The 26,242-nt window shown below is 34.9% G+C and overlaps 1 protein-coding gene across 12 annotated transcripts in view; it reads left to right on the plus strand.

Annotated features, from left to right (window-relative positions):
- PPFIA2 (PTPRF interacting protein alpha 2) overlaps nucleotides 1-26,242 on the plus strand; it is a 486,729-nt gene that overhangs the window by 157,599 nt on the left and 302,888 nt on the right. For 3 of the 12 annotated variants that reach the window (XM_044229074.1, XM_044229075.1, XM_044229076.1), the window contains exon 1: nucleotides 3,948-4,374. The exons of the other annotated variants lie outside the window; for them this stretch is intronic. In XM_044229074.1, coding sequence (XP_044085009.1) covers nucleotides 4,294-4,374 — 81 coding nt within the window. In that variant the 5' untranslated portion in view covers nucleotides 3,948-4,293. Of the gene's footprint in view, nucleotides 1-3,947; nucleotides 4,375-26,242 lie in introns of those variants that run through there. 12 annotated transcript variants of the gene reach the window in all.

The raw sequence follows: 26,242 nt of genomic DNA on the forward strand, positions 1-26,242 counted from the left end.
TACCTTGAGAGATTTTGGGGGTGGTCTGAGTGTAGTAATTGAAATGGACATATTATTTACTCTTTATATGATTGGTAGACATTGCCCATAATCTAATGACTGCTACCATAAGCCTATTAAATTTTGCTTCACATAGTAATACTGTACTCTTTAGTTTTACTTTCAAGTTAATACTTAAAATAGTCTTATTATAAATTGAACTCAGTCAAACTGAGAATGAAGTTTCTTGACAAGCCAAAAAATCTTGGAAAGCTATTTGGGAAACTTAAGAAAGATGTCAAAATATACTAACCAAAAGTATGAAAATATGTCTCTACATTTCATATATTTCTTGAGAGAAGAATGTTCTAACTTTACTTGATTTCAGAGAAATAGGGTGTTAACCAGATTAAGTCTCTTTACTAATTTCACTTGAGAAAATGTTTATATATGAAAAAACACAGGTAACACAGTTACCTCAGATGCCCTGAAATGTTTTCAGCCATATTTCCTTAAAACATTCCATGACATCTTGTATCTTTTCATGCTTTGAACCTTCTCTTCAGAAAGTCTTCAACCTCCTGCTCTTGCTAGCATCACTTTATATATAGTTTGAAGTGCATAAATACAAATATATATTTAGTAGATAGATAGATAAAATAGATAATCTTCAATCTTTAATACCCCTTGAGTTAGGTGCTTTTGAGATGAACACAATCTCCTTTATGTTGTCAGTCATTAGCACTTAATAAGCTGCATTTCAGTTGTCTTGGTAGTTGACAACCTCTTACTAGTTGATGTCCTTCCCACCAAATTTAAAGTTCCTTTTAGGACAGAGACTGGATCTTTTACAGTTATTACTCTGTGGCCTAGAAATGGTGCCAGACTTCTATAGCCACAATGGACGTATCCTTTCAATTTTCAGATATGGACACCACCTTCACTACTGCTACCAGGCAGAGAAAGAAAGTTGAGTTGTCTTCAAATAAACCCTCAGAACAATGACATACTGTCATTATCATAAATAGCCCATTTAGAAAACAAAAATTTGGGAAGGAATATGTATTTTGACAATTTCCACAACATTTAGAATAAGCACTGTATTTAAAATAATTATATATTAATACTGTTTTTCCTTCCAGCTTCTTTCAACATTAATTCATACTGCCTTCTTTCCCTTCTCCTCACAAAAACTATGGAAAAGAAAAACTTATACACTGCTTGGCCAAAAGCTTCAGAATTCCTTACTTTAGCAAGGATGCAAATTCAGCAAATATATGAGATTATACCAGGAAGATGTAATAGTACACCAGAAATATTTGATTTATTGGCCTCTCTAAATAATAACAAGAAATCTAGTGAATTCTCTGGTCTGTATTATATCAGAACCATTTAACAGATAAGCATAAAGCTTATGGAGATTTTATTTGCAGCATAATAATCCATTTGGAAAGAAAAAATTCCCTTAAAGCCTGTGTTCTCAAGAACCTTCACAGTTGCTTTTGAGACATTATTTCCACTAACAGCTCCTTGAGGAGCATGACTTACATGGCCCCGTTAACCATAGAAGGAAATGTGATCCCACATATATCTTTGAGTGGGGAAAAAATTTAAAAAAATTTACATAGATCAATGATTAACAAAGCCAGTATGTATATTTATTTGTTTTATTTAATTTGAGAATCAGTGAATTCCATGCAGGCCTAAAAAACCAGAAAGGAAAAAAAAAAGATTATTTTGAAAAATACAGTAATATGGCTGCTTAAATAATCATGAAAAAATAAAACGTGACTTCTCAACTTAAATTGCAGTGGTAGAGTTATAGTTAAGATGACTAATGGTTTTAGCAAATAGGTAATTTATACAGGAGAAAAAAATTGTAAAAACATAATAGTCATTTGAGTGTTCAAAAAGCAAATGGATGGGAACACATCAAAGGGAAATAGGAGCCAATCTGAAGGAACTCTCTGTGGCCAAAACTGACTGGGACTATTTGAGTATCAAAATAAATTATATTGTGTTGTATTATAACCCCAAGTATAAAATAAGTATACATGAGTCCATCTGATACAAGTAAATGATTGAAAAAATAACTGTAGATGAGGCAGATCTTCTCTACAGAAGTATTCTATTTAATACATATAAACACTACCCTCCTCCACAAAGTAAAGCCTAATTTCACCACTTTCTGTCACCTCTTTGAGGATGTACTAAACTTAGTGGCCAACTTCCAATGGATAGAGAGTATGGAAAGGAAAAATAGTAACTTTACAGTAGAGAAATCTGGCAAACACCACCTTGTCAAGTGATGGTTAGTATTGTATTTGGATATCATGTACTCCCATAATGATGTCATGAGGTCACTTCATTAATATCATATGATGAGAAGGACACTTTACCCCTGTGGTATGTACAGCCCATAGCCCGAGTCTAATCATGAGGGAAAAAATCAAATAAAATTAATATAGGCATCGGAGCAGGAGAGCTTAGGGGATGCTTGGCCAGTACTTGATGGTCCTCTAAAGACTGTCAAGATCATGAAAAACTAGGAAAAGCTGAGACGGTGTCACAGACCAGAGGAACTGGGGAGACATGGAAACTAAGTAAACATGATACCCTGGATTGGAACTTAGAAGAGAAAAGAGACATTAACGGAAAGACTAGTGAAATCCAAGTGAAGTCTGGAGTTTATTTGATAATAATGTGCCAATATTATTTAGTTTTGACAAATGCACCATAATAATGTAAGATGTTAGCAGGGAGATTGGGCGAGGGATATATGGGAACTCTCTTTACTAGCTCTCCAAGTTTTCCATAAATTTAAAATTATTCTCAAATTAAACATTTGTTTAAGACTTATCTTCTGGTTTATTTAGCAGTTTGCTGGGTAAGTAACTACCTACTTGCTGAATTTACCAGAATGTGGGACTCCTATCTAAGGACTCGAGAATCATTTTTCTGCTTCTTCCTCAGTGATATTATAAATCTGAGTCATAATTGGAATAAAGATATAAATGAATAGTAAGTTAAGTTTTGAGAGCCTATCGCCATCATGTTCTTTTTATAGGCTTCCGGTTCAAAGCAGGTGGTTCCTGGTTCTTAATTATGTGTAACTATGCCATCTTAGATACATTCACAAAGACACTGCTTTTGGCTCATTCTCATCTCTGTTCTCCTGAAGTCTCCACCTTTGAACCATGTGTAAATGGAGCATTTATTTTTACTTCTAAAAAGTGTAAAGTCATCTGAATATGATCTTTTATACAGACTGAATACTTTGTGTTAAAAGACATAAAAAATGAACATGATTTGCGGTATAGTCTAGATCTTTGCAGTTAGTGCTTTTAGATACTGAGTTAAAAATCTTCATGTATCTAAAAGATTTTTTAATTTCTTGTTTTTTATATATGAGAGATAAAGTTTTGATTTTTTTAAAAAACAAGTGTATTGGACTTCCTTAGTCATTAATTATGAAACTTACTGAATTTTTGTGTTAAAATGAGGGAAGGAGAGTAATAATTATGCCCATGTTGTGATGTTCTTTAAGAGTTCAGAAAAGTAGAAATAGTTAATGCCTTTTACTTGATAATGTTTCTAGTATTAAATAGCTTTACTGAATCATATGCCTGGAGCCTCTGTGTTCTAGCCAGCTATAATATGCTTTGATCTATAAATGTAAAAAGAACTCTTCATTTTAAATGAAAAGGATTTGTACAAAAGTCTAAAATCTTGTTGAAAAGACTGGGAGTAACAAAGAGATTTGGAAACATACAGAAATACGAGTGATAGAACAAGAATTTGTACTAAATACGGCTTTAAACAGCATAGGAAACATGCTTCAGGTTAGTCAGAAGAGGTCCTCTGAATTACACTGTGCACGCTTCCCTGAAATGAAACTGTATGTTATTGGTTAACCAGGATATTTAGCATAATCACTCTGCTAGACTGTGGTGGAGGGAGGTGATTATCACTGAGAACAGATGGGCAGGTCCACAGCACTGCCAGATTCTGCACAAGCTCCATTTATTGTTGGTTCTTGCTTTTTCCCTTCTGTGTTTTAATTTAAAAAAAAAAAAACATTATATGTTTTAAAGAACTAGCTGCACAAAAGGTCAGTGGCTGATAATCTTTCAGCTTAGATTTCAGACGCAGGAGAAAGATTCAAAATGCTGTCACTGTGTATCTATGAAGGATGGGGCAGATTTCATTTTACCCTCTAGCCTCCCTCAATGCATGCACGGATTTATCTGTACGCTAAGCTCTCTGCTCTGCATCTGTAGCTCCTTGTGGATTATATTGTCTCTGTGATCAGAAATGATTTTCTCGGATATGAACACCGTTTCTGGCTCCCCTAAAGTGCATCCTCCTAATGGGACCCGGTTTTACACTTTTCAAGTAAGTGTATTTTAAATGGCTTCACTACTTAGGAAGTTAATGTATAGTCAAACTTTCAATAAAGGGAAATAGAAGCAAAGGAAAACTGCAAAGTGTGAAAGTGTTAAAGAGGATGTAAGAAATGGATAATGTGCATGCCAGTTTAATCTATTTTTTAAAAAATATGGAAATAGGATGGCATTAGGATTCTCTGTATTCAAGCAAAATAATAATGAACACTTAATTTTCACAGGGATTTTAAAATTTGCTACTGTATCATCTTTGAGGGTTTATGAGATGTGTGTCCTGATATTGTTATTTATGGCTGTCATATGGTGGACATTACAGAGTTACTTCTCTTACATATCACAGGGAGAATAGAACTAAGGGACGTATTATGGAACTTTGAAAACTGTCTCCTCTGGGCTTAGAAAAACATTTTATATTTCATACATAGTTGAACAGAATTTCTATTATTTAATTTTGTTACACATGCAGTATATAAGTAATCACTAATATAAGAGGCTTAAATACCACATTTATGCTTTACAATTTGAGATAAAGTAGAAACTCATTAAGATGGAAGATTTGGTGTTATCAAAAAGTCAGAATGATTTATAATATAAATATAAATGTGAGTTACAAGCTGTTACCTACTAAATGTGTTTCGGTTCCCCGTGAATAAATCAGCCATCAATCTAGAAAATGGTTAAGTCTAAACTAAATTAGATTCTTCCTCATTTTTCTCCTCAAACTGCATCTTTTAGTACTAAGGTTTACTTTGCAATTCACTCATATCATCATTACATGAAAAGGGAAAATGAACCTTCTTCTCTCTGTGTGTTTTACTTTATGTGAAAAGAAACAGCCTAGCACTTATTTATTTTAGCTGTATAGTTATAATGTTCTGAGAAAAATATACATAAAGACCTAGAGAATTAATACAGTAGAGGTAGTCAGAATTGTTTTAAAAGAGAGCTCTGAATAAATGCACATCTGATTTATTAATGTCTTTTGCCTTTGCAAACTATAAGCAGCAAATATAATTACTCCATCTCTCTCCCCTTTTCTACTTCTATTTTTAATCCTGTTGCCTCTCCTGCTTTACACCGATGTCTACTGATAGTGCAAGTCTGTGCTGTTTCAGAATATATTCACTTCCCAGTGGCGATCTGCTTATTGTGGCAGTGACTCAAAATGCAAGTGCCCCAGGGCTGTTCTGCAGAATTATTACTTTTTTTTTCCTCCTCCGTACACTGAGATATAAACACTCTTTACAATATCCTGTAGTCTGGCTCTTTGGGGCAGCTTTTGACATTATGTATTCTAGTTCAGTCACTTCAAGTTTAAGGGTCAGTAAATTCCATATGCTCAGTCATGACACAGGCTTTTTACAATTCCTTCAGTAAAGATCTTGCTGACACCTTTCTTGGCAGGTGATTGTCTTTGAAAACACAGTGGAATGATTTTTAAGCACTTTTTTGTTGCTGATGTTATAATGATTCGTGTAAAAGCTAGGAATTTGGTAAAATAGAAAGGTTGATAAATATGAACTCTATTCCACATTTTGAATTCATAAAGTGGTATTTGATCCTGACATTTATGATGACAGGCAATGGATATTTAACTTTTTGTTGCTATTGTTTGTTTTTGTTTGTGGTAGAAGAGAAGGAAGAAAAACAAAATAATTTTTAAAGCATGGAAGGTAAAGATTTATAAAAGTTGACTCTTGGCTTTTCTTTTCAGAGGGCAGGATTGGACATGATTATTTTTCTTCTTTATATGTGTTAACCTATTTTAAGGCAATATGTTTTCTTTGGTTGAAATACTGTTATAAGAAATGAGATGCTGTAGAAGTAAAAGACCATTTCTCAAAAAAAAATGTGTCTTTGAAAATGATGAGTTAAATTTTCAAAAGTGGTTCTCATTATGGAATGACATAAATGCATCTCAGAAATGATTCTGCATCAAGGAGCTGAGAATTTAATGCTTACTTTCTTAAAGTTATTTTAGCACGAAAGTTAACACATGCAAAAACATTTAAGATCGCTTAGCATGAATAATGTTGAGTTTCAGTTCCATCTTCTTATTAAATGTTCAAACTATCCTGTCATTTTTGTTTGAGATTTTACATTACCAAATTTTAAGAGTAAGAATTAAAATGTATTTGACCTGAACAGTTCAAAGGTAACAAGGCAACAAATAAGCTGAAGGATATTTTAATTACAAGACTTTCATTGCATTTTAATTTATTCAAATGTATTCATACTTGCACATACACATGCAAATATGGTTTTTGTATAGACTATCTAACACTTAAACTAATTTCCTTATATGTGAGATCTCATTTCTTTATTCCTGTGCATACGTGTATCTGCCCTTTTTTTTCTTTCTTTCTTTCTTTTTTTTTTTTTTTTTTTAAATTCGGTGGTTCGTGGATCCTGGGTGATGCCAAAACTCAATCTGCACTATATGTTTAGTGAATTATTTATCACCAAAAATCATGTTGTAGAATGTAGTTGCCCAGGCAAAAATTGAGATTAAATGCTACTGTAGGAGAAAAAAATTGATTAACATGTTTGTATGCATCAGAACTGCCAATTTATGGTGCTCAAATTTGTATAAATGGGAAAGCTTCTTTAAAACAAAATTAAATAGATACACTATACATATGAAAGTAGTAAATTCTTCTTAACTTTATGTCCATAAAAATGATGCCCCATTATCATTTCACTTATATTTTTGCAAATAAAGCCATCTACATGCTTTATTAAATCTCTAGATTGGCTAATCATGACTTAATGTGTGAATACTCCCAGAGGTATTGGTGTCCAGCACACTACCCCTCATTTCCTAGAGATTTTAATATCTTCACCTAGTAGTTTTCAGACTGTATCTGCACAGCCCTGAAGTTTCATGAGAGTTTGTCAGTAGTTGCTAGAGACAGTAGGGAAAAAGATACACCCTGAGGCTTTTAATGTTTCCTGATTCCATATTAACTAGTTTTATTCATTGGAGCTCTATGCAAGTTTTATGAACAATAAAGCAAACAGCATGGTGTTATTCAAAACAGAACAAAATGAAGGTTGCAAACTGCTTCCTCCAACCAAAGGAATTTATTTTTGATGGGAACAACTTTGTCTGTTGAATCCACAGAGGAGTTATTTCTGTTTCGAATACATTTCTTTGCCATTTACTCCTAGCATCAATAACATTAACTGCCAGGAGTGTATGGGTGGTTGACTTTGTTGCTCCTGGGACCCACAGAAAAGAAAATACGGCAGCATAACAATCCCTATTTTTACATTTAAAATACTTCAGGTATCCCCTGTCCTTAAAGGATAAAGTCCATCTCTCTCGCTTGGCATAAAAAACTCTTCATGGTCTGGAGCACATGTGACATACTGCTTTACTTGTTTTGCTTTCCCAGAATGTTGTCTGTATGCTTCTGCTGCCTTTGCCTCTTCACTCAACCTGCCCATTGGTCAGTTTTGTTTTGTTTTGTTTTTTAACTTGAAGACCCATCTCAAATGCCATCTCCTCTGTGATCCTTTACTCAGACACCTCATTTCTGCAGGCTGTATGAAGTGCCTTCTCTTTGTTCCTTTGCCTATCTGTACCATTGCTGAAGCCCTTATCATGTTTTGTTTTAGTCCCCAAGAACATTTTATTAATCTATGTCCCTAGGACATCATGGATACTGCCAATATCTCTGTTTAATAAGCTGGGGGGAAATATGAGATAGCTAAATGGTTAAAATGTGAAAATTTAAAACAATCAGCAACAAATATTTCTTTCAGACTACACAGTTGGTGAGGCCTAACTATATATTATTAAAGAAATTATCTAAAGATAGATAAAGGTCAATTTAATACTAAGCTTTTGTGTACTGCTGTTGGATTCTTCAAAATCAAATATGGATACATGAGTAATCAAGGACAATATTTGATTTTATTATTTTTAAAATATGCTTTTATGGCAGCTAGACAAAATCTCTTTGAGATATTTTTTCTTTATATCTCTTTTGCATTCCTTTTTCCTTTCCTTTTTTTCATATTTTATCAAGAGAGTTAAGATTTGAGTAGTATCTATATTTCCCATTCAGCAAATAGGATTAGCACCTGAAATATATAGAACACTAAAGGGCAAGCAGAACATCTCAATTGCATGAAGAATTTCACTCAAAAAGAATTTCACTCAAAAGGATATTACTGGTATGTAGTATGGGGCATCATATCTTTGCTATCAAATGAAGTTGAGGTAATTCTGGCTTTTTAGCAAAGAAACAGATCTTTAAAATATTCTATCCTTTTGGTACTACCTAGGAGTCCACTGTTATTTTTCTATTATTGGGAGTACATTCTGTTGATAATTTTGAAATGCACTGAAAGTATCTAACAGAATTCTTGACACGTTAGATGTTTAAAAAAAAAAAAAAAGAAATGAAGGAAAATTAGCCTTAAAGAGAAAAGAAAGACTCCCTGTGGCTCTGGGGTTACATGGTAATTAATATAGGCAGAGGTCCCCAGGAAAATGAGAGAATTGAGATTTTTCTCTGGCATCCAGTTGTATGCAGTCATGATTGTGAGTGGTAGAGATATGCAAGAGATGGTTCAAGCAGGTAGACCAGCACATTCAAAAGTACCAACTGATGTGTGGGAAAGGCAGAGTTTAGTATAACTGGAACATAAACTGAAGATGAGAAATTGTTAAAAGTGAAGTGTGCAAACTCTAGAATAAAAGATAAATTTGCACTTTATCCTCAGGGATCTTGGTCTTGGTATTTAGGGATTTTTCAGAGAGAATTGACAGGCTTGGATTTGCTGTTTAGTTAGACTATTGGATTGTGCCGTGGTTTGGTGACAGGACTAAAGCAGAGAGAACAATTCAGTAGCTTTCAAAAAAATTCAGATGAATTTTTATGATTTCCCTGCATTATAGCTAAAAACAAACAAAAGACTGGTACTCAAACTGACAAAAACAAAAACAAAAAAACAAAACAAAACAAAACTGGTGCGGGGCGCCTGGGTGGCTCAGTGGTTAAGCTGCTGCCTTTGGCTCGGGTCATGATCTCAGGGTCCTGGGATCAAGCCCCGCATCGGGCTCTCTGCTCAGCAGGGAGCCTGCTTCCTCCTCTCTCTCTCTGCCTGCCTCTCTGCCTGCTTGTGATCTCTCTCTGTCAAATAAATAAATAAAATCTTTAAAAAAAAAAAAACTGGTGCTCACAAAAGGTTTTCAAAGAGTTGTTAATAATGCAGAGGGTAAGTAATGAAGTTTCTGTCTGAATTTGAGATTGTGGAACCTCAAAGGCTGTGTTCTCCCCTATTTTCTGCTGCCTGTAGTGTTGATGATTAAATATATTAGCAAAAGTATTCCAAGCTACAGGATTTCCAACCTCAATGATCTATTGATTTATAAATATAGAAGAATGTGCTCCACCACTTCAAAACAATGTACTGCTGCCTCATTGTGTTGTTTAATTTAAGGCTTTCATTTGGTTCCACCTCCTTATTTTATCTTTATTGACACAACATCCTCCTAATTGGAAAGATATTTTTATAGTAACCAAATTGTTAATAAACTTACATCTTGGAGTTGCACTAAAAGACAAAAAGAGAAATTGAGGGGGAATGCTCTCCTAAATACACACTTGTGTTGGTTTAAGAATGCCCTGTACATCAGTGAGACCAGCCAAGGGAATCAGTGAATAGCCCTTGGAACTTCACATAGGAAATCATAACTCTTTGACCTGCAGAGGTTTCTGCTTAATGGAAATATGGTGGACTATATGTTTTGTGAGACCAGGAATTGTGTCATTCTTTTCATTGTTAAATCACTAGCACCAAGCAGAGTGCCTGGTGTACAGCCATGATTAGCAAATAGATGTTGAATTAATTTTCATATTGAAAGGAAGAATGTCTTGCTCCTTTTCATCATATAGGCATTACTGTTATTCCGATACAGAATAACCTCCTCATAGGAACACATAGATGTTTGTAAGATTCCCAGGCTGAGATCCACAAATACATTTCACTTATATTTAGCTAAAATAACTACATTTTTCAGGTAATGTCTGGAGTGGAGGGCAACTGGAAGTAGGGAAATGATTCAGGGTGTTCCCGAGATAAGCATTTCACGCACCGAGTAGTGTCCGGTAGTTAGTAAGGGCTCCATGACCAGCAGCTGCAACAGCAGAAGCAGTAGAGTTGGGGTCCGGGAACCACACTGGAGGAGGCAAGGATGAGCCAAGAGAAGTTAAGCATGAGGGAAAAGCTAGTAAGAGATAACATTCAAAAGAATTTATTAACTTACCAAATATAGGACACAAAAGAGGATGAGGCAAGATTACCTCGAAAATTTCTAATGAGGGAGCGAGGGAAATGGAGGAGGAACAGCTTTGAAAAACAATATATTTATTTCAGTTTTGGACAGATTGAGTAGACCAGTTGGAAACACAATATATTTATTTCAGTTTTGGACAGACTGAGTAGACCAGTTGGAAACACAAGCTGGGTTCTCAGGAGAGAGGTCTGAGAAGTAGACATAAATGTGGGAGGCGTCTGCTTACAGTGGAGGGGCAGCTATGGAAATGGATGAGATGACCTTGGCAAAGAATGAAGAGAGTGGGGCAGATGGGGCAGGACACAAAATCCTTGGACACTTTCACCTACCCACAAGTATCATCAGTTTGATTTATGTGTGCTTGGTTTATTTCATAAACATGTTTTGGAAGCTTTTTCCTAATCGAAACTTGAATATCACCCTTGAACCTAATTCAAGTTAGAATTTTTGTGTTTGCTTTCTTTTGTAAATGCATTTTGATAGCTAACATTCCCTTCAAACCCCCTCCTTGAATGTCATCCCTGAACCTTAATTTGAGTTAAATCCTCTTCTTTTTACGTTTCCATAAAGTAATTAATGTATGTCTTTTGTACCATTTATTATACTGCTTGTAGTTTTTCACGTATCTCTAAGAATGGTCTGTAAACTCTTGAAGAGCATAAGATGTATTTTAGTTAACTATTTATATATTTTTATTGACACTTAGCCTAATGTCTGTCAAACAGATGTTGTCTGTATATTTTGAATGAATGAATGAACTCATGTTTGAGACTGCCCAAAATTAATTCTCATCTGTTAATTCATGAAATCATTTAACACACCTTGTTGAAAATTCCCATTATGCCAAACTTTAATAATGGTGAGCAAAACACCTAGTTTCTGCACTTAAAAATCTTGGAATTGCCTCAAGTTATCCAAAAGCCATGGGAGTACATTATTTGGTGCCCTAAAGTAGAGAGACAAAAATGCTTTGACTTGAGAGGTATATAGAGATAGTATTGTTATGACTTGTAAATTTAATTAATTTTATTTCCAAATCTACTTTTAGTTTTAGTTCATGGTTAACTTTTCTAGTGTTACCATATTGGTAGCAATAAAATTACTTAATAGTTAAGATCATGTCCTTTGAAATTAAACACAGGATTCAAAGCCAAGTTCCACCATTTATGGGAGTGTGACTATAAGCAAATAGAATCATTTTTGTATTTTCCCTTCACTTGACTTTTATAAAAGAATAAGAATAACTCATGAGGTCATTATGAATGGTGGATTATTTATGAAATCATGTGTAAAGTATTTCCTTCTGATAAAGATGGTCCTCAATCAAGATTAGTCCTTGTTGTTTTAATTATTAACATATTTTCCAAATAATAGCATAATTTATTTTATAAGTGATCTTTTTCCTTTTGGCTTATTTTAAATTTAGAAAATTTTAATGCTGAGAGACTCTATTTACCATTTTAAATACTTAAAGGAGCTTATCAAAATATATTTCATTAACTTTACAAGATCTTAATTTTATATACAATACTTTTGTGTTTATAGAATGTAAACTTTTGGAGCATTGATACTACATATCCTTTTGAAAATATACTTGGGTTCCTTTTATGAATACATTTTGTATTTTCAAAATGTGTTTTGTAAATTTAATTTGAAATTTACTTTACATTTTCATTATGGCTTATTATCTACAGTTTTGCACACATGCAAATGTAGATTTCAAATCATCAGTTTATGAAACTGGCTAATTTAGTGTCAAATTTAAAATATCTAAAAATTAAAAGAGAGCATCTCACTTTGTATATTGGGTGCCCTATACAATATTTAAAGATCTAAAATAGTTATGTTCCTGGGAGCCAGGAAGAATCAGTGCTATTATTGGCAGCAAAACTGTCTGAGAATTGCTGAGCATCTCAAAAATAATTAGGCATTTTAGCAATACTAAAAAGTGTACAATTTTTTTTAAAGAATTCCACAAAATGATGTGTTCTATCACAAAGCAGAGTTGGCAAAGTTAAATGGAATATGCCATTAAAAAATAAATGAAAGTAACCTAGTTCCTATAGCTTAAAATTTCAGTTTCAGTTATATAGGTGAAAAAAATACAGATGATTCATAGGAAACAGCATTATACTTATTACTTGTTCTCTATCAGATATAATCAGTGCAAAAGTGACAGTTCTGAACTACAGTGTAATTTTACACTGTTACATATTATAATTTCCTTTTATCCTGAATTTTTGTTTTTCATATTTAGCACAGCATTAATCTGCTCTTTCTAGGAAGATCTATCTTTGGTTATGTCAGGCCTATAAGAAGCCACAGGTGTATTTTGATTCATGTTACAGAGAAGCTAAAAAAGGAAACCTTGCTTGAAATTGTAAAAGATGTTATCATAAAATAATATAAATTTATCATATTTGAAGAATTATACCTTTTCATTGTTTAACTATGTTATTTGTTTTAATACCATTTTGTTTAGATGTTAAAATATTTAATGCATAAAGAACCAAATGTTTTAACAACAACATAATGCAGTTCAAATAGTTGCAAACACATTTCCTTCATTCATTCTTTTCACTTATTAATAATTTAAGAAGTGGTCAATATTTTGAGGAGCAATTGTTTCAGGATGTAGCAGATCAAAATAAATATTATCATAGAGAATCTCTCACAATACATTGACTTTGTACTGAGAGTCAGTTAATTCTAAACGTGTCAGTGAGAAAAACTTCAACAAAGAATATTGCTTTAGAAATAAGTAAAGAATTTTAGGATGCCTGGGTAGCTCAGTTGGTTAAGCAACTTCCTTCAGCTCAGGACATGATCCTGGAATCATGTGCTCTCTCTCTCTCTCTCTCTCTCATTTTCTCTCAGATAAGTAAATAAAGTCATTTAAAAAAAAGAAATTAGTAAGGAATTTTAAAGTAATTCTATTACACAAACATAGGTGAAAAAAATCATTTTTAAGTTTATGTATGCCAGCCATGTCTGTGACTGATCTTCTTGTAGTTCCAAAACATACTATGGACCCCCGGCCTCTGTATCTTTACTTATGCTGCTCCTGGGCCCATGCTCGATGATGCACATGGAGACACAGTCATTCAGTATCTTTTGGTGCCGGTGATCAAGAAGAGGAAATGCTTCTTCAGCTAAAAGGCTTGTATGAACAGTTTGGATCCTGAAGTAGCATGGCATTCTGAAAAGAGCAATGACTGGTGGTTTGTTTTACTAAATCTTAAATGTCCAATATTTACTCTTCTCACTTCAAAAATTGCATTACAAGAAACAAACTGCATATTTTCTTTGATGCTGGACATATTTATTGGTAGAGGACAGAGAAAGCTAAGAAATCAAGAAATATGAGGTTAAAGGAAGAGCTTAAAGAGCCTTGAAAGGAAGATGCTTCGTTTTCTAAGAAAGGAAAAATGAAGATGAGTAAGGAAATAGAACGAAAGTCTTGAAAGAAAGAAAGAAAGTGGAGGTGGTTCATCTCCAATGGCCTCATCCTAATGGTTTTACCCAGAGTGGGTGGGATAAGTAGGTAATATTTTTTAGGACAATAGGAAAGGTTGGAAATAATGGCTGTGTTGGGGATAACAGCTATCAAGCAACAATAAGAGTCAAGCTGGGATTGGAAGCATAAGCTTATAGCAGTATTAATAAGTGAATTTTTGTGTCAGTCTCCCTAAATGGAAATTATAATGGGAAGAAATATTGGCAGATATGGCAAATATGTTGGTAGTGGGGAATCCTAAATGCTATGTTGAACTGAATGAACACAGTTGAGTCTTCAGGTAATGAACATAGGAAGTAATATTTTTTAATTAAAATTATAGTTTACTTTTTTAAAAAGAAAAAAAAAGGAATCCAACAAAAAATTATGCTTTGATTAATGCTTCTATAATACCATACCGCAGACACAAATTCCAAGAAAATGTATTTTGTCTAACATACATTTACAGGATATTTTATCATGCCTGCTATATAGTAAGCACTCAAAAAAAAAATGTGGAATGAATAGATGTTCCTTAAAGGTCTGAAAATGTTTTAACCTCATAAAATATTATGAATGAGTAAAGTTAATATATTTTGTTATATTAAGTAATTCTCAAACTTATTTTAATGTTTACCTATATCTAATAAAAAGATTAAAATATAATACAAAACATGTATTTAGGGAAATATGAGCAAATCAAACTGTAGATAATGACAGAGGACAGTCATACTTACTATACGTTACACAAAAGGAAGAAGAATTTGTTTTTTTTTACATATAAAATGCTGTAGACTAGATTACATTTAGAAAATTACCCTTACTTTTCACATTGCATTAGTCTAATTTCATTTAATATAGCCAGTTAGGGTACCACATTTTCAAAAAATATAGAGAGAAATTGTAATATGGAATGCTACCAAATAACTTATTCCATAAAAAGATAGATCTTGAGAAGGAAAAATAGAGAAAATTGTGGACATTATGTAGCCTGGGGTAAAGAATAAGGCAGAGGGACCCAATCTCTTCCACTCAAAAGAAAGATTCTTTTGGTTTAAATACACTCTAATTGTTCACAATGTGTGGTGAGAAGACTGCAGAAATACAGGAGTCTGAGTGAAAACTGGAGCAGTTTCAATCTCATATAGAAAATGAGTCTACGGGACACCTGGGTGGCTCAGTGGGTTAAGTCTCTGCCTTTGGCTCAGGTCATGGTCTCAGGGTCCTGGGATAGAGCCCTGCATGGGGGGGGGGGTCCCTGCTCAGCAGGGAGCTGCTTCCCTCTCTCCCTCTGCGGGCCTCTCTGCCTACTTGTGATCTCTTTCTGGATCAAATAAATAAATAAAATCTTAAAAAAAAAAAGAAAGAAAGAAAATGAGTCTACACCTATTGCAGTGATAAAATAGTGCAGTGGGCAGTCATCAAAGATATCTCTGGGAACTCTATAGTGGGGACTTTCACGAGAAGGCAGAGTACAAAATGCAAGGAGCAGAAGAAGCAGTTTTGTGTTTCATATCTGCAACTTGAAACATGTGAAAAGGCAAAAGTGAGTGAATTTTATTGTGATTCAATTTCCTGTTTTGAAACAATGAGAGCAGTTAATATGTTTCTCAGGGTTGATATGAGAAACCACATTTGAAAGCATTCCATACATTTAAAAAACACAGTTCAGTTAAGGCTCTTTTGCAAGCAACAGAAAGCAGATTCCAGGTTCATTCGTCAAAAGAAAAGTGTTTTAGAATGATATGGGAAACACTGAAGGAAAAAGAGAAGAATCAGGATTTTATTGATTCATGCAGCCTACTGTATGCCAAGTTCTGTTCCAGGCACTGGATAAAGAGTGAGCAAGTAAAGTAAGATTATATTTTAGTGGGGTGAAAGATGTAGTAAGATAAATAAGATGCTGTGTAGTACATTCAATGGTGATAAACGCTAAGGTGAAATACAGAGTACAGAAAGGGGATAGGGAGTGTTGGAGGATGCAGTTTAAATCGGGTAGACAAGGAAGTTGTCCTGGAGATGTGAGAGAAGACATGGTAGAATCAGAGAAGCTTTCTACATCCTTATCCTAGAATGAACTGAAGGGTAGTCTTTTCTGGTAGTGTCCTCACCAGATGGGTTAACACAACCTACCTTCCTGTATTCAGGATTTAAATTCAAAGGAGAGGAAGTTTGGTTGGCCCAAACTGGACTTCATGAGTCATACCTCGCCTTTTGCCTGGCTTGCCCAATCTCTGTCCCACAGCTCTCTCACTTACTGCACTGAGGTACACCATCGACAAACTGTGGGGCTCAACAGATTTTAGATTTCCTTTAAGACATAAGGTAGTGTCCATTCCATCTATATCTTCCTTACCACTCCTAGAACTTTCTGTATTGTCCTTTCTCCATTTTCTACCTTTTTTGCCCCCAAATCTCATTCATTCTTTAGAGTTCAGTGCAGTTTGTGCCCTTCATGAATATGTCACATTCCTAGTTAGGTTCAGTCCCCTCCTTGTGAAGATATCATAAAGTGTTGTGCTTACATCTGTCCTAATAATTGGCACGAATCTGATTTAAGGATGCATATCCATTTCCCCATTATACTCTGAGTTCCTTAAGGACACAATGTATATTTGTTAGGTGAATGAATTTTGAGTGCTCAATAAATGTCTAAATATGTAAAGGAGAACTGTGTTTATTCCAAAGATCACAAGATGCATCTTGTATCACATTTTATGTTGAGAATATGTTGGTTAAAGGTGACATTGTGACTATAAAATATGAAATATCTGAAAGATCATAGTTGATTAGCCTCATTATCTTGCATGTGCATGTGAGCATGTGTGGGTGTGTATGTGTATGATTGTGGATTTTTTTTTGCTTATTTGGTGGAGATAAGTTGTAATTAAGGAATAATTTATTTTTGTATGGATTTTAAAAGAATAAGTTTTAAAATATTAGGGTCAGTTGAGGTGCTCACCATGAGGCTCAACATGAACAAATGTAAAACAGGTGTATGTACAGTGCTCTTTTTATTAATGTTATTATCCAGGTATCAAGTATTTGAAAGAAATACTTTCCCAAGATTATAATTACTTCCTGTTGTCAGTGCACATTTGTTCTGGAAATTGAAATTTGGCTTTCAGATGTTACATTATTGACTACAGTTTATATTAACCCACCTGTCTTGTGGATCAGAGTAAAAGACCCTTTGAGTTATTATAGGAATTCTCAAGTCTCAGAATACATAATTACCCAAAATGCAGGCTACCAAGTGCCACCCCCAGAGATGATTCAGAAAATGTGGTAAGGGCCAAAGAATTTTCATTTTAAATAGAATTCCAAGTAATGTCTGTGCAGAAATGTCACGAATTGGGAAACAGTGGACAGGAGATTGGGGGAATTTTTAGCCCTATGAAAGGTACTTTCTATTTGAAGGACAACTGATGAGTGGGTGAAATATCCACAAGGCCTTGCTCTGCTTTTCAAGAGAGTTGACCCTTGAACAATGTGGGAGTTGAGGCACTGACCCCCTGCACAGTAGAAAATTTGTTCATAGCTTTCAGTTCCTTCAAAACTTTACTACTGATCGCCTACTGTGGACTGAAAGCCTTACCAGTAAGTCGATTGACTCATATTTTGTGTGTTCTGTGTATTATATGCTGTATTCTTACAATACAGTAATCCAGGGAAAAGAAAATCTTACTAGGAAAATCACAAGGAAGAGAAAATACATTTACACTACCGTACTATAAAAAAAAATCCACATAGAAGAGGACCCATGCACTTCAAACCCATGTTGTTCAAGGGTCAACTGTGAGATGTGCTTTTGATTTGATTAGAAAGACATGCTTTTTGATTTGTTGTGGTGAAGTCACTTAGTTATTTCTTCCATGGGCAAATTTTAGCTGAGTGATGTATAAATTGCAAGGATTCCAAACTACAGCAAAGAGAACCTGATTAAATTGAGGACCAGCGCTCAGGAATGAAGAACTTTAGCTGCTTCTTCCTTTAGGGCTATGTATGTTATGGGATTTCCAAATTCAGACCTAATCGATGGCCATGTCAAGAAATATTCATTTGTTCTTAATTAATGATTTATCTGTCACCTAGAAACTGTGTAAAATCAAACAAAATCTCAGAATTATTCACTGCAGTAAAGAACCAGTTCTTTTTTTTAAAAAATTCTGATTTCAAATTACAGCTTGATTAAAATAATAGGTGTTCATTAGAAGAGGAGTGTTAGGTGGTTGCTCTTCCTGGACTACATAATTCTCAGTTGTCAAGAATAATCCCTCCTTACGTGTTTAGCTGTTATCTATATGCCTTCAGCTAATTCTCAATATTAAGGCCTACAGAGTGTCACTTAGCTTTCATAAAATATTTGCCCTTATGCTAAGTTATGTTTGTATCTTTGAAATCCCAAGTTCATAAGAAAATGGTGATGTTAAAACCTGCATGAAGAAGGTTAATCATATGATTAGTTGTAAATACACTAATTTCTTGTCCCCAGATTTTTTTTTAATTCAGCTTCAATGAGAAGAAATTTGGCAGTCTTACTAGAACTTTATAAAATAAGCAGTTATTAAATATATTTTACCTATTATAGAAAAAAAAATGCTTTAAAGTACCTGAATTGGGCGCCTGGGTGGCTCAGTGGGTTAAGCCGCTGCCTTCGGCTCAGGTCATGATCTCAGGGTCCTGGGATCGAGTCCCACATCGGGCTCTCTGCTCAGCAGGGAGCCTGCTTCCCTCTCTCTCTCTCTGCCAGCCTCTCTGCTTACCTGTGATCTCTCTCTGTCAAATAAATAAATAAAATATTAAAAAAATAATAAAGTACCTGAATTATCAGTATTGATTAATATCTCCATCTCCTGCACTTTATGCTGTATTTGAGAGGGACAGTGGTCACTATGCAGACATTTTAATCTAGCAGAATCAGCCCAGAGCTGACATTTTCTGAGGACTATCGTATATGGTTGAAGAAGCATTAAGATTTGGAATCAGATCAAAATATATATTGCCACTTACTGCCTGTGTGACTTTGGGCCCATTATTTAGTTACTCTGAATTTTAGTCCTCTCACTGTAAAATGAAAATAAACCTATCTCACAAGAATTTTATGAAGGTAAGAAATGATGTAAAGGGGTATTATGAAGATTGGAGATGAGTAAACTGCTACATATGTGGTAGGTTTTTTTGTGTGTGTGTTTTTGTTTGCTTGTTTTGTTTTTGTTTAGAGAGAGAGAGTGTGTATGGGGGGAGGGTGTTGTGGTAGAAGACCAGAGGGAGGGGGAGAGAGAGAATCTTAAGCAGGCTTCATGCTTAGCAAAGAGACCTGTGCGGGGCTTGATCTCACAATCCTGAGATCATGACCTGAGCTGAAATCAAGAGTCAGATGTTTAACTGACTGAGCCACCCAGACACCCCTACAGTTGGCCTTTTTATAATAAAAAATGATTACCATAATGAAAATACTAATATTAAAGTACCGGATTTTTTTTAACTTCCATGATTGCCTCCAGTGATTCTTACCGCCTGTAATTCATGCTTTTGTGTAGACCTGTGTAGACCTCGCCTTCATTAAATTAGAACTGACACTGTGTGAGTAAATCAAGATTCAAGTGACAGTTGGTACCTTCTGAAATGAGATCAGGAAGCACTGCAGCTTCTACTTTGCTCTCTTGGAATTGCTCACAAGCCAGCTGCCATGCTGTGAAGGTGCTCCAGCAGCCGTGTGGAAATGCTCACATGGAGAGTAGCCAAGCACCCCCTCCCCTGCCCCGCCAATAGCTAACACTATTTTGCCAGTCATGTGAGTGAAACATTTTGGAAATGGATCCTTTAGTAGTAGTCAAGACTTCAGATGCCTGTTGCCCCAGTCAACCTCTTGACTGCAACCTCATGAGAGGCTCCCAGGTGGAACTACCCAACTGAACCATTCCCAGATTCTGGACTCATGAAAACAATGGAGAAATAATAAATAATCACTGTTGTTTTAAGCTACCAAATTTTGGGATTTGTTATGCAATTATAAGTAACGAATACAACTACCAAGGTCAAAAGACAACTTTGTCTTCTCTAAGCAAGTTCATGGTAATGTATTCTGTTCATAGATATTTCATTATATTTAATATAGCTTTCTAACCAAACTGACTTGCTCTTTCTCCACCTAATTTATCTTTGCTCCCCACTTTACCTCAATACTTTTACTTCATGAATACATCAGTCTTAACAGCATCAGTATCTTTCACATTAAACATTTTTGGGGACTTTCTCCCTGAAAGTCTTTTCTAAGATGTTTGCACAATACACTTAAAAGTTGCTTGTCAGCTGGTAACCTCTCTTCTTGCATTCTTTTAACAGCTCATATGATCTAATCTTAGTGTTTAGTAGTTAAATGAATATATGTACGCTCTTTGGTATTTGCCAAAGGCTTTTTCGTAGTAGAGAAAGCATGTGATTGAAGGTCATGTCTACTCGCTAATACTGTGCATGGGAAAGAAACATTTTTTTTTTTTTGAAATATAGTTGACGGACGATGTTACATTATTAGTTTCAGGTGTACGAGATAGTGATTTGACAACTCTATGTTATGCTCTCCTCACAAGGGTAGTAGCTACCATCTTTCACCTTCCGATGCTACTACAATACCACTGAGTATATTCCCTATGCTGTACCTTTCATACCCATACTATATTCATTCCATAACTGGAAGTCTGTACCTCCCACTCCAATTCACCCATTTTGCTCATCTCTCCACCATCTTTTCCCCTCTGGCAACCATCAGTTTGTTCTCTGCATTTATGGGTCTGTTTCTGCTTTTGTTTGTTGATCAGGACAGAAGGCTTTTATATAGCGGATAATCAGTCCAAAGGAAAATTTGAAAAAAATAAAAATAAAAATAAATAACTCCTTATTGGTTTCTATTTTTTTAATGGAATATTTTGCTATAATTTAGTTTTCTTCTAAGCAGAGAAATGCTAATTTTGGTAAGCTGGATAGTTAAAATAATTATTTTGTGGAAGACAATATGCACTAATATTTAACTCCCTTAGATAAAATAACATTTTGTATTGAAAGCATTTGAATCCCTATTTGTTTTTAAAAATTTATTTATTTATTTGAGAGAGAGTGCAAGCAAGCGTGGGGGGTGGGCAGAGAGAGAATCCTAAGTGAACTCCATGCTGAGCATGGAAAACTGATGTGGGGCTTAATCTCAAGATCATGACCGGAGCTGAAACCAAGAGTTGGACACTTAATTGTGCCACCTAGGAGCCCCTTGAATACCTATTAAGGAAGTCCATGAATCAGAATAGCCTTTTTAGTAATGCATTTTATTATCCTGACTAACAAAATTCAAAATAACATTAATTCTTATATTTGATTTATGATAATATTTATGTGAAATTCTAATATCTTCAGCTGTACTCCAAAACTGTTCTTGCCAAGACTGGATTTTTCCAAAAAAACAATGACTGTCTAAAATTTTTTAAAATTGTTTTTGGATAAATTGCCAATCTCCTCTCATCAAAAAATAAATAAACAGAGGATGTTTTCAAAGAATACATACCAGATGAAAGCATAGCAGTTAAATGGGCTTTAGGATATGTTTTCAGAGAAATGTTTGCTAAAATATAAGATTTGATCATCTAAAAATTTTTAGAATTTTTGCTTTAGCTCAGCAAAATAGTTCAAAGAGCTTTTATAAAGTATGTGTATATATACATATAAAATATACATGTATATTTTATGACATTTATATGATCCTGATAGAAGAGATTTATTTTTTTTTTATTTTTTAAAAAATATTTTATTTACTTATTTGACAGAGAGACAGAGACATGGGAGAGGGAATACAAGGAGGGGACATGGGAGAAGGAGAAGCAGGCTCTCCCCTGAGCAGGGAGCCTGATGTGGGACTCCTGGGATCATGACCAGAGCTGAAGGCAGATGCTTAAGGACTGAGCCACCCAGGTGCCACAGGAGAGATTTATTTACTTGTGTCTGTGATACTATTAGAAGCTTACACAAATTCATTGCAAAAGTAAACCTGTTATTATTAATAAACAAAACAAAACTTTAATTACCCATTGGGCTCAAGAAGAATAGTAAAAAAGAGAAACTAGACCTTATCTAAGGCTTATCTAAGGTATTAGTAAAGGCTGTTATGTTAGATAGGATTGGTTAGGAGGAGTTTAAATTGTGTATTTAAAAAATCTCAAAGCAAGGGTGCCTGGGTGATGCAGTCAGTTGAGCATCTGACTCTTTGTTTTTGGCTCAGGTCGCAATCTCAGGGTCTTGATATTGAGCCCTGTGTTAGGCTTCATGCTCAGCACAAGTCTGCTTGAGATTCTCTCTCCCTCTCCCTCCATCCCCCCCACCCTGGTTACGTGCCCCCCCCAAATAAATAAATAAATCTTTACAAATCTCAAAACAGCACTAGTAAAACAAGAGAGACTTTCTTTCTTTTCCCACATAAAAGACTATTGGATACCAGTGGTCTACATCCCACTGCAAGGGAGCTGGCACAGCTGTGTGGATTGTGCCTCCGGCTGGAATGCCCTTAGAGCTCTCTGTCCTCCCACCATCCTCGTTAACCACTATTCACCTTTCAAACCTCAGATATAAAGTCATTTTTCCAGGCATACTATGGCAGATACTGCTACTTGGCTCCCAAATATCTATTTCTTTCTTCTTCTTTATTAAAAGACTCCTAATTCTTAATTAGGCACATTTCACCTGGCTATACCATCCCCTCTTACAGCTAGATATGGCTGTATGACTAAGTTTTCATCCACTAATCTAAGGTGTGAAGCTTTTAAAAGAGGTGAAGGCACCGTTTCCCACTTTACTCCTTTCTGCTGGTTGGAATGCAAAACTGATTGCTGGAGCTCAAGCAACCACCTTTGATGATGAGGTAGAAGCACATACTTAAATTGGCAAAAACCAAAAAAAGGAGTATAGGCTTCTGGCTACTTGGATTTTCCTTAAATAGCCTTGGATCACATATGTACAATAGTCTTTTATATGAGTCAGCAGTAACTTTTCTTGTTTCTGTCATTTTTATTTTGTGATTTTTATTTGTAACTTTCTCCAAATTAATATGACAGCCTTTGCTGACCCATTAGGTAAGGTCAGATTTCTCTGTTTTATAGCACTATATTTTTTTCTTTCATACTAGTCATCTCAGTATGTAATTATACATTTATTTTTTAAAATTTTGTTTAAAGATTTATTTATTTTTAGAGAGAGAGTTGAGGGTTGGGAGAGGAGGAGCAGAGGGAGTGAGAGTCTCTAACAGACTCCCTGCTGGGTATGGAGCCCAACACAAGCAACACAAGCAACCAACACAACAACTCGATCTCATGACCCTGAGATCAAGACCTGAGCCCAAACCAAGAGTCAGATGCTTAACCAACTGAACTACTTAGGTGCCCAGATTATATATCTTTACATTTATATATATTGGCCTTCTTTCTTTTTTAGTGAAGACTCTAGAGAGCAGAGCCTATGTATATTTGTGCTCACTTTTATTCACTGAAGCCTATCATGGTGCTGACCGCAAAGTCAGTATTTCATAAATACCTGCTCAATAAGGAATGTTCAGAAGATCAATATATATGAGCTTTGATTGATAATCTTAAGTGGGACTTTAAGTTTCTCATGAAATCCTGTGAAAAATGTTTATGTTTCAGACCCATGTTTGTACTGATTGTATATCCAGCAGTAGTAATGGATTTATAACCATCAATTTTGTCATAAGACTTAATTGGTGAAAGGAGTGATGTGAAAAATACTGTCTGTTTTGGAAGATGAAATTCACTGTCCCCGTTACACTGCGATGAAATTCATAGTTTCCGGGCGCCTGGGTGGCTCAGTGGGTTAAGCCGCTGCCTTCGGCTCAGGTCATGATCTTAGGGTCCCGGGATTGAGTCCCACATCAGGCTCTCTGCTCAGCAGGGAGCCTGCTTCCTCCTCTGTCTCTCTCTGCCTGCCTCTCTGCCTACTTGTGATCTCTCTCTGTCAAATAAATAAATAAAATCTTTAAAAAAAAAATTCATAGTTTCCAGTTATCTTAATTACATTTGTCTTTACTTTTAGGAACAATACCCATTGTGGAGATGGGGATTTTAAAAAGTAATTATTAAGTGTATACTCACAAATTATATAAATTGTGTATGTCACAAGATAGAAATGTAACAGTTTTAAAGTCAGTGATCTCATAGTGAATTTTAAATAAATAATAAATAAATAACTATATGTATGTAAAAATCAGTGATTTCAGAAAGTGCATTTTTATGTAATAAATAAGTAACTATAGTTATATATATGTGTGTGTGTATATATATATATATTTTTTTTTTTTTTTGGCTTCATGATTGAATGTTCTGCCAGTTTTCAGAACCAAAAGAAGCATCAGTTTGCTTAGCATTCAAATTACTTTTAATACAGTTCCATGAAAATAGGAAAAAAACATCAGTTTACTTAGCATTTGAATTACTTTTACTACAATTCCATGAAAATAGGAATAAGATATCAGAATCTTTTTGTTTGCATATCATCCAACCTCAGGTAACACAAAGCCTTACCATAGCAAACAATCAAGCTTGGTAAATGTGAGAGCAGTATAAAACATAAAGGGATCAATTAAATTAGGACTTTGTTTCTATAAGTGGACATGTGACTTATTTGAATGCAAGCCCTCTCACAAGAGTGGACGTTTTTTTGAAGGAAAACAAAATTCTATAAAGATACCACGGTAACTGCAGGTAGAAATGCACTTACACATATTTTGTTCATGGGAACTGGAAAGTCAAAGAGTATTCTAGGGATAGAGATTATTAAAAAGATAATTTGTGGGTCGTGCAACATGTTATCATTGCATTCATTTAGTCTTTTTTTTTTTAAAGATTTTATTTATTTATTTGAGAGAGAGAGACAGTGAGAGAGAGCATGAGCGAGGAGAAGGTCAGAGAGCAAAGCAGACTCCCCATGAAGCTGGGAGCCCGATGTGGGACTTGATCCCGGGACTCCAGGATCACGACCTGAGCCGAAGGCAGTCGTCCAACCAACTGAGCCACCCAGGCGTCCCGCATTCATTTAGTCTTAATAGAAGGATGCAAACTTTTATACTTGGGAAGCTCAACACAATGGCATAGAAATAAGAATCACCTGCTACAATTCTTTTTTTTTTTTTTTAAGATTTATTTATTTATTTATTTGACAGACGGAGATCACAAGTAGGCAGAGAGGCAGGCAGAGAGAGAGGAGGAAGCAGCTCCCGATTGAGCAGAGAGCCCGATGTGGGGCTCCATCCCACTCTGGGATCATGACTTGAGCTGAAGACAGAGGCTTTAACCCACTGAGCCACCCAGGTGCCCCACCTACTCTAATTCTGACCATTTTATATTTAATATGATACCTGTAAGCTTTTTTTTTTTTAAATACAAGCAATATCAAAATTCTGATGGGACTTCTGAAATATCAAGAAAAAAGTCAATAAATGGTTCATTTAGTGTTAGTTTTAGGTGTAGTAAAACTCCTTAAAAACTGATCATCCATCACTGTTATACAGAATATTATGTTATCTAGAATTCTCCATTAATCCCCTGATTAAAACAAAACTATATTAGCAAGCAATTTATCAACAGATGGTAAGGCGTGGCATGGAACCTTCTGGCTGAACAGAAGTAGATGATAAAAGAGAAAATGTGAGTTATTTTTCCTGGGTGTCTACGGAAAATGGATATGTAGCCCATGATAACTATTTCTGTATTGTGATATTAGAAAATGTAACATTAAATGTGCAATTGAATACCATCTGTCTAGTTGCACCCAGAATCATGATCACAGATCCGACATATTAAGTAAAGCTCTAATGAGAGAGTGGAAGTCAGAGGTACAGTTCCTACTGAGAATGTTTATAGCTTAGAACAGTGTACAGATGGAATTTTTTCTTTTGTTATGATATTAGATAACTTTTAAGATAGCTTTTAAGATAGAAATACTGACCATTTTGATATATTGGGGTCAACCAAAGCTGCTTTAACACCCATAGATATTTCA

Source organism: Neovison vison, chromosome 12, assembly GCF_020171115.1.
Source record: "Neovison vison isolate M4711 chromosome 12, ASM_NN_V1, whole genome shotgun sequence".
NCBI classification, from domain to species: domain Eukaryota; kingdom Metazoa; phylum Chordata; class Mammalia; order Carnivora; family Mustelidae; genus Neogale; species Neogale vison.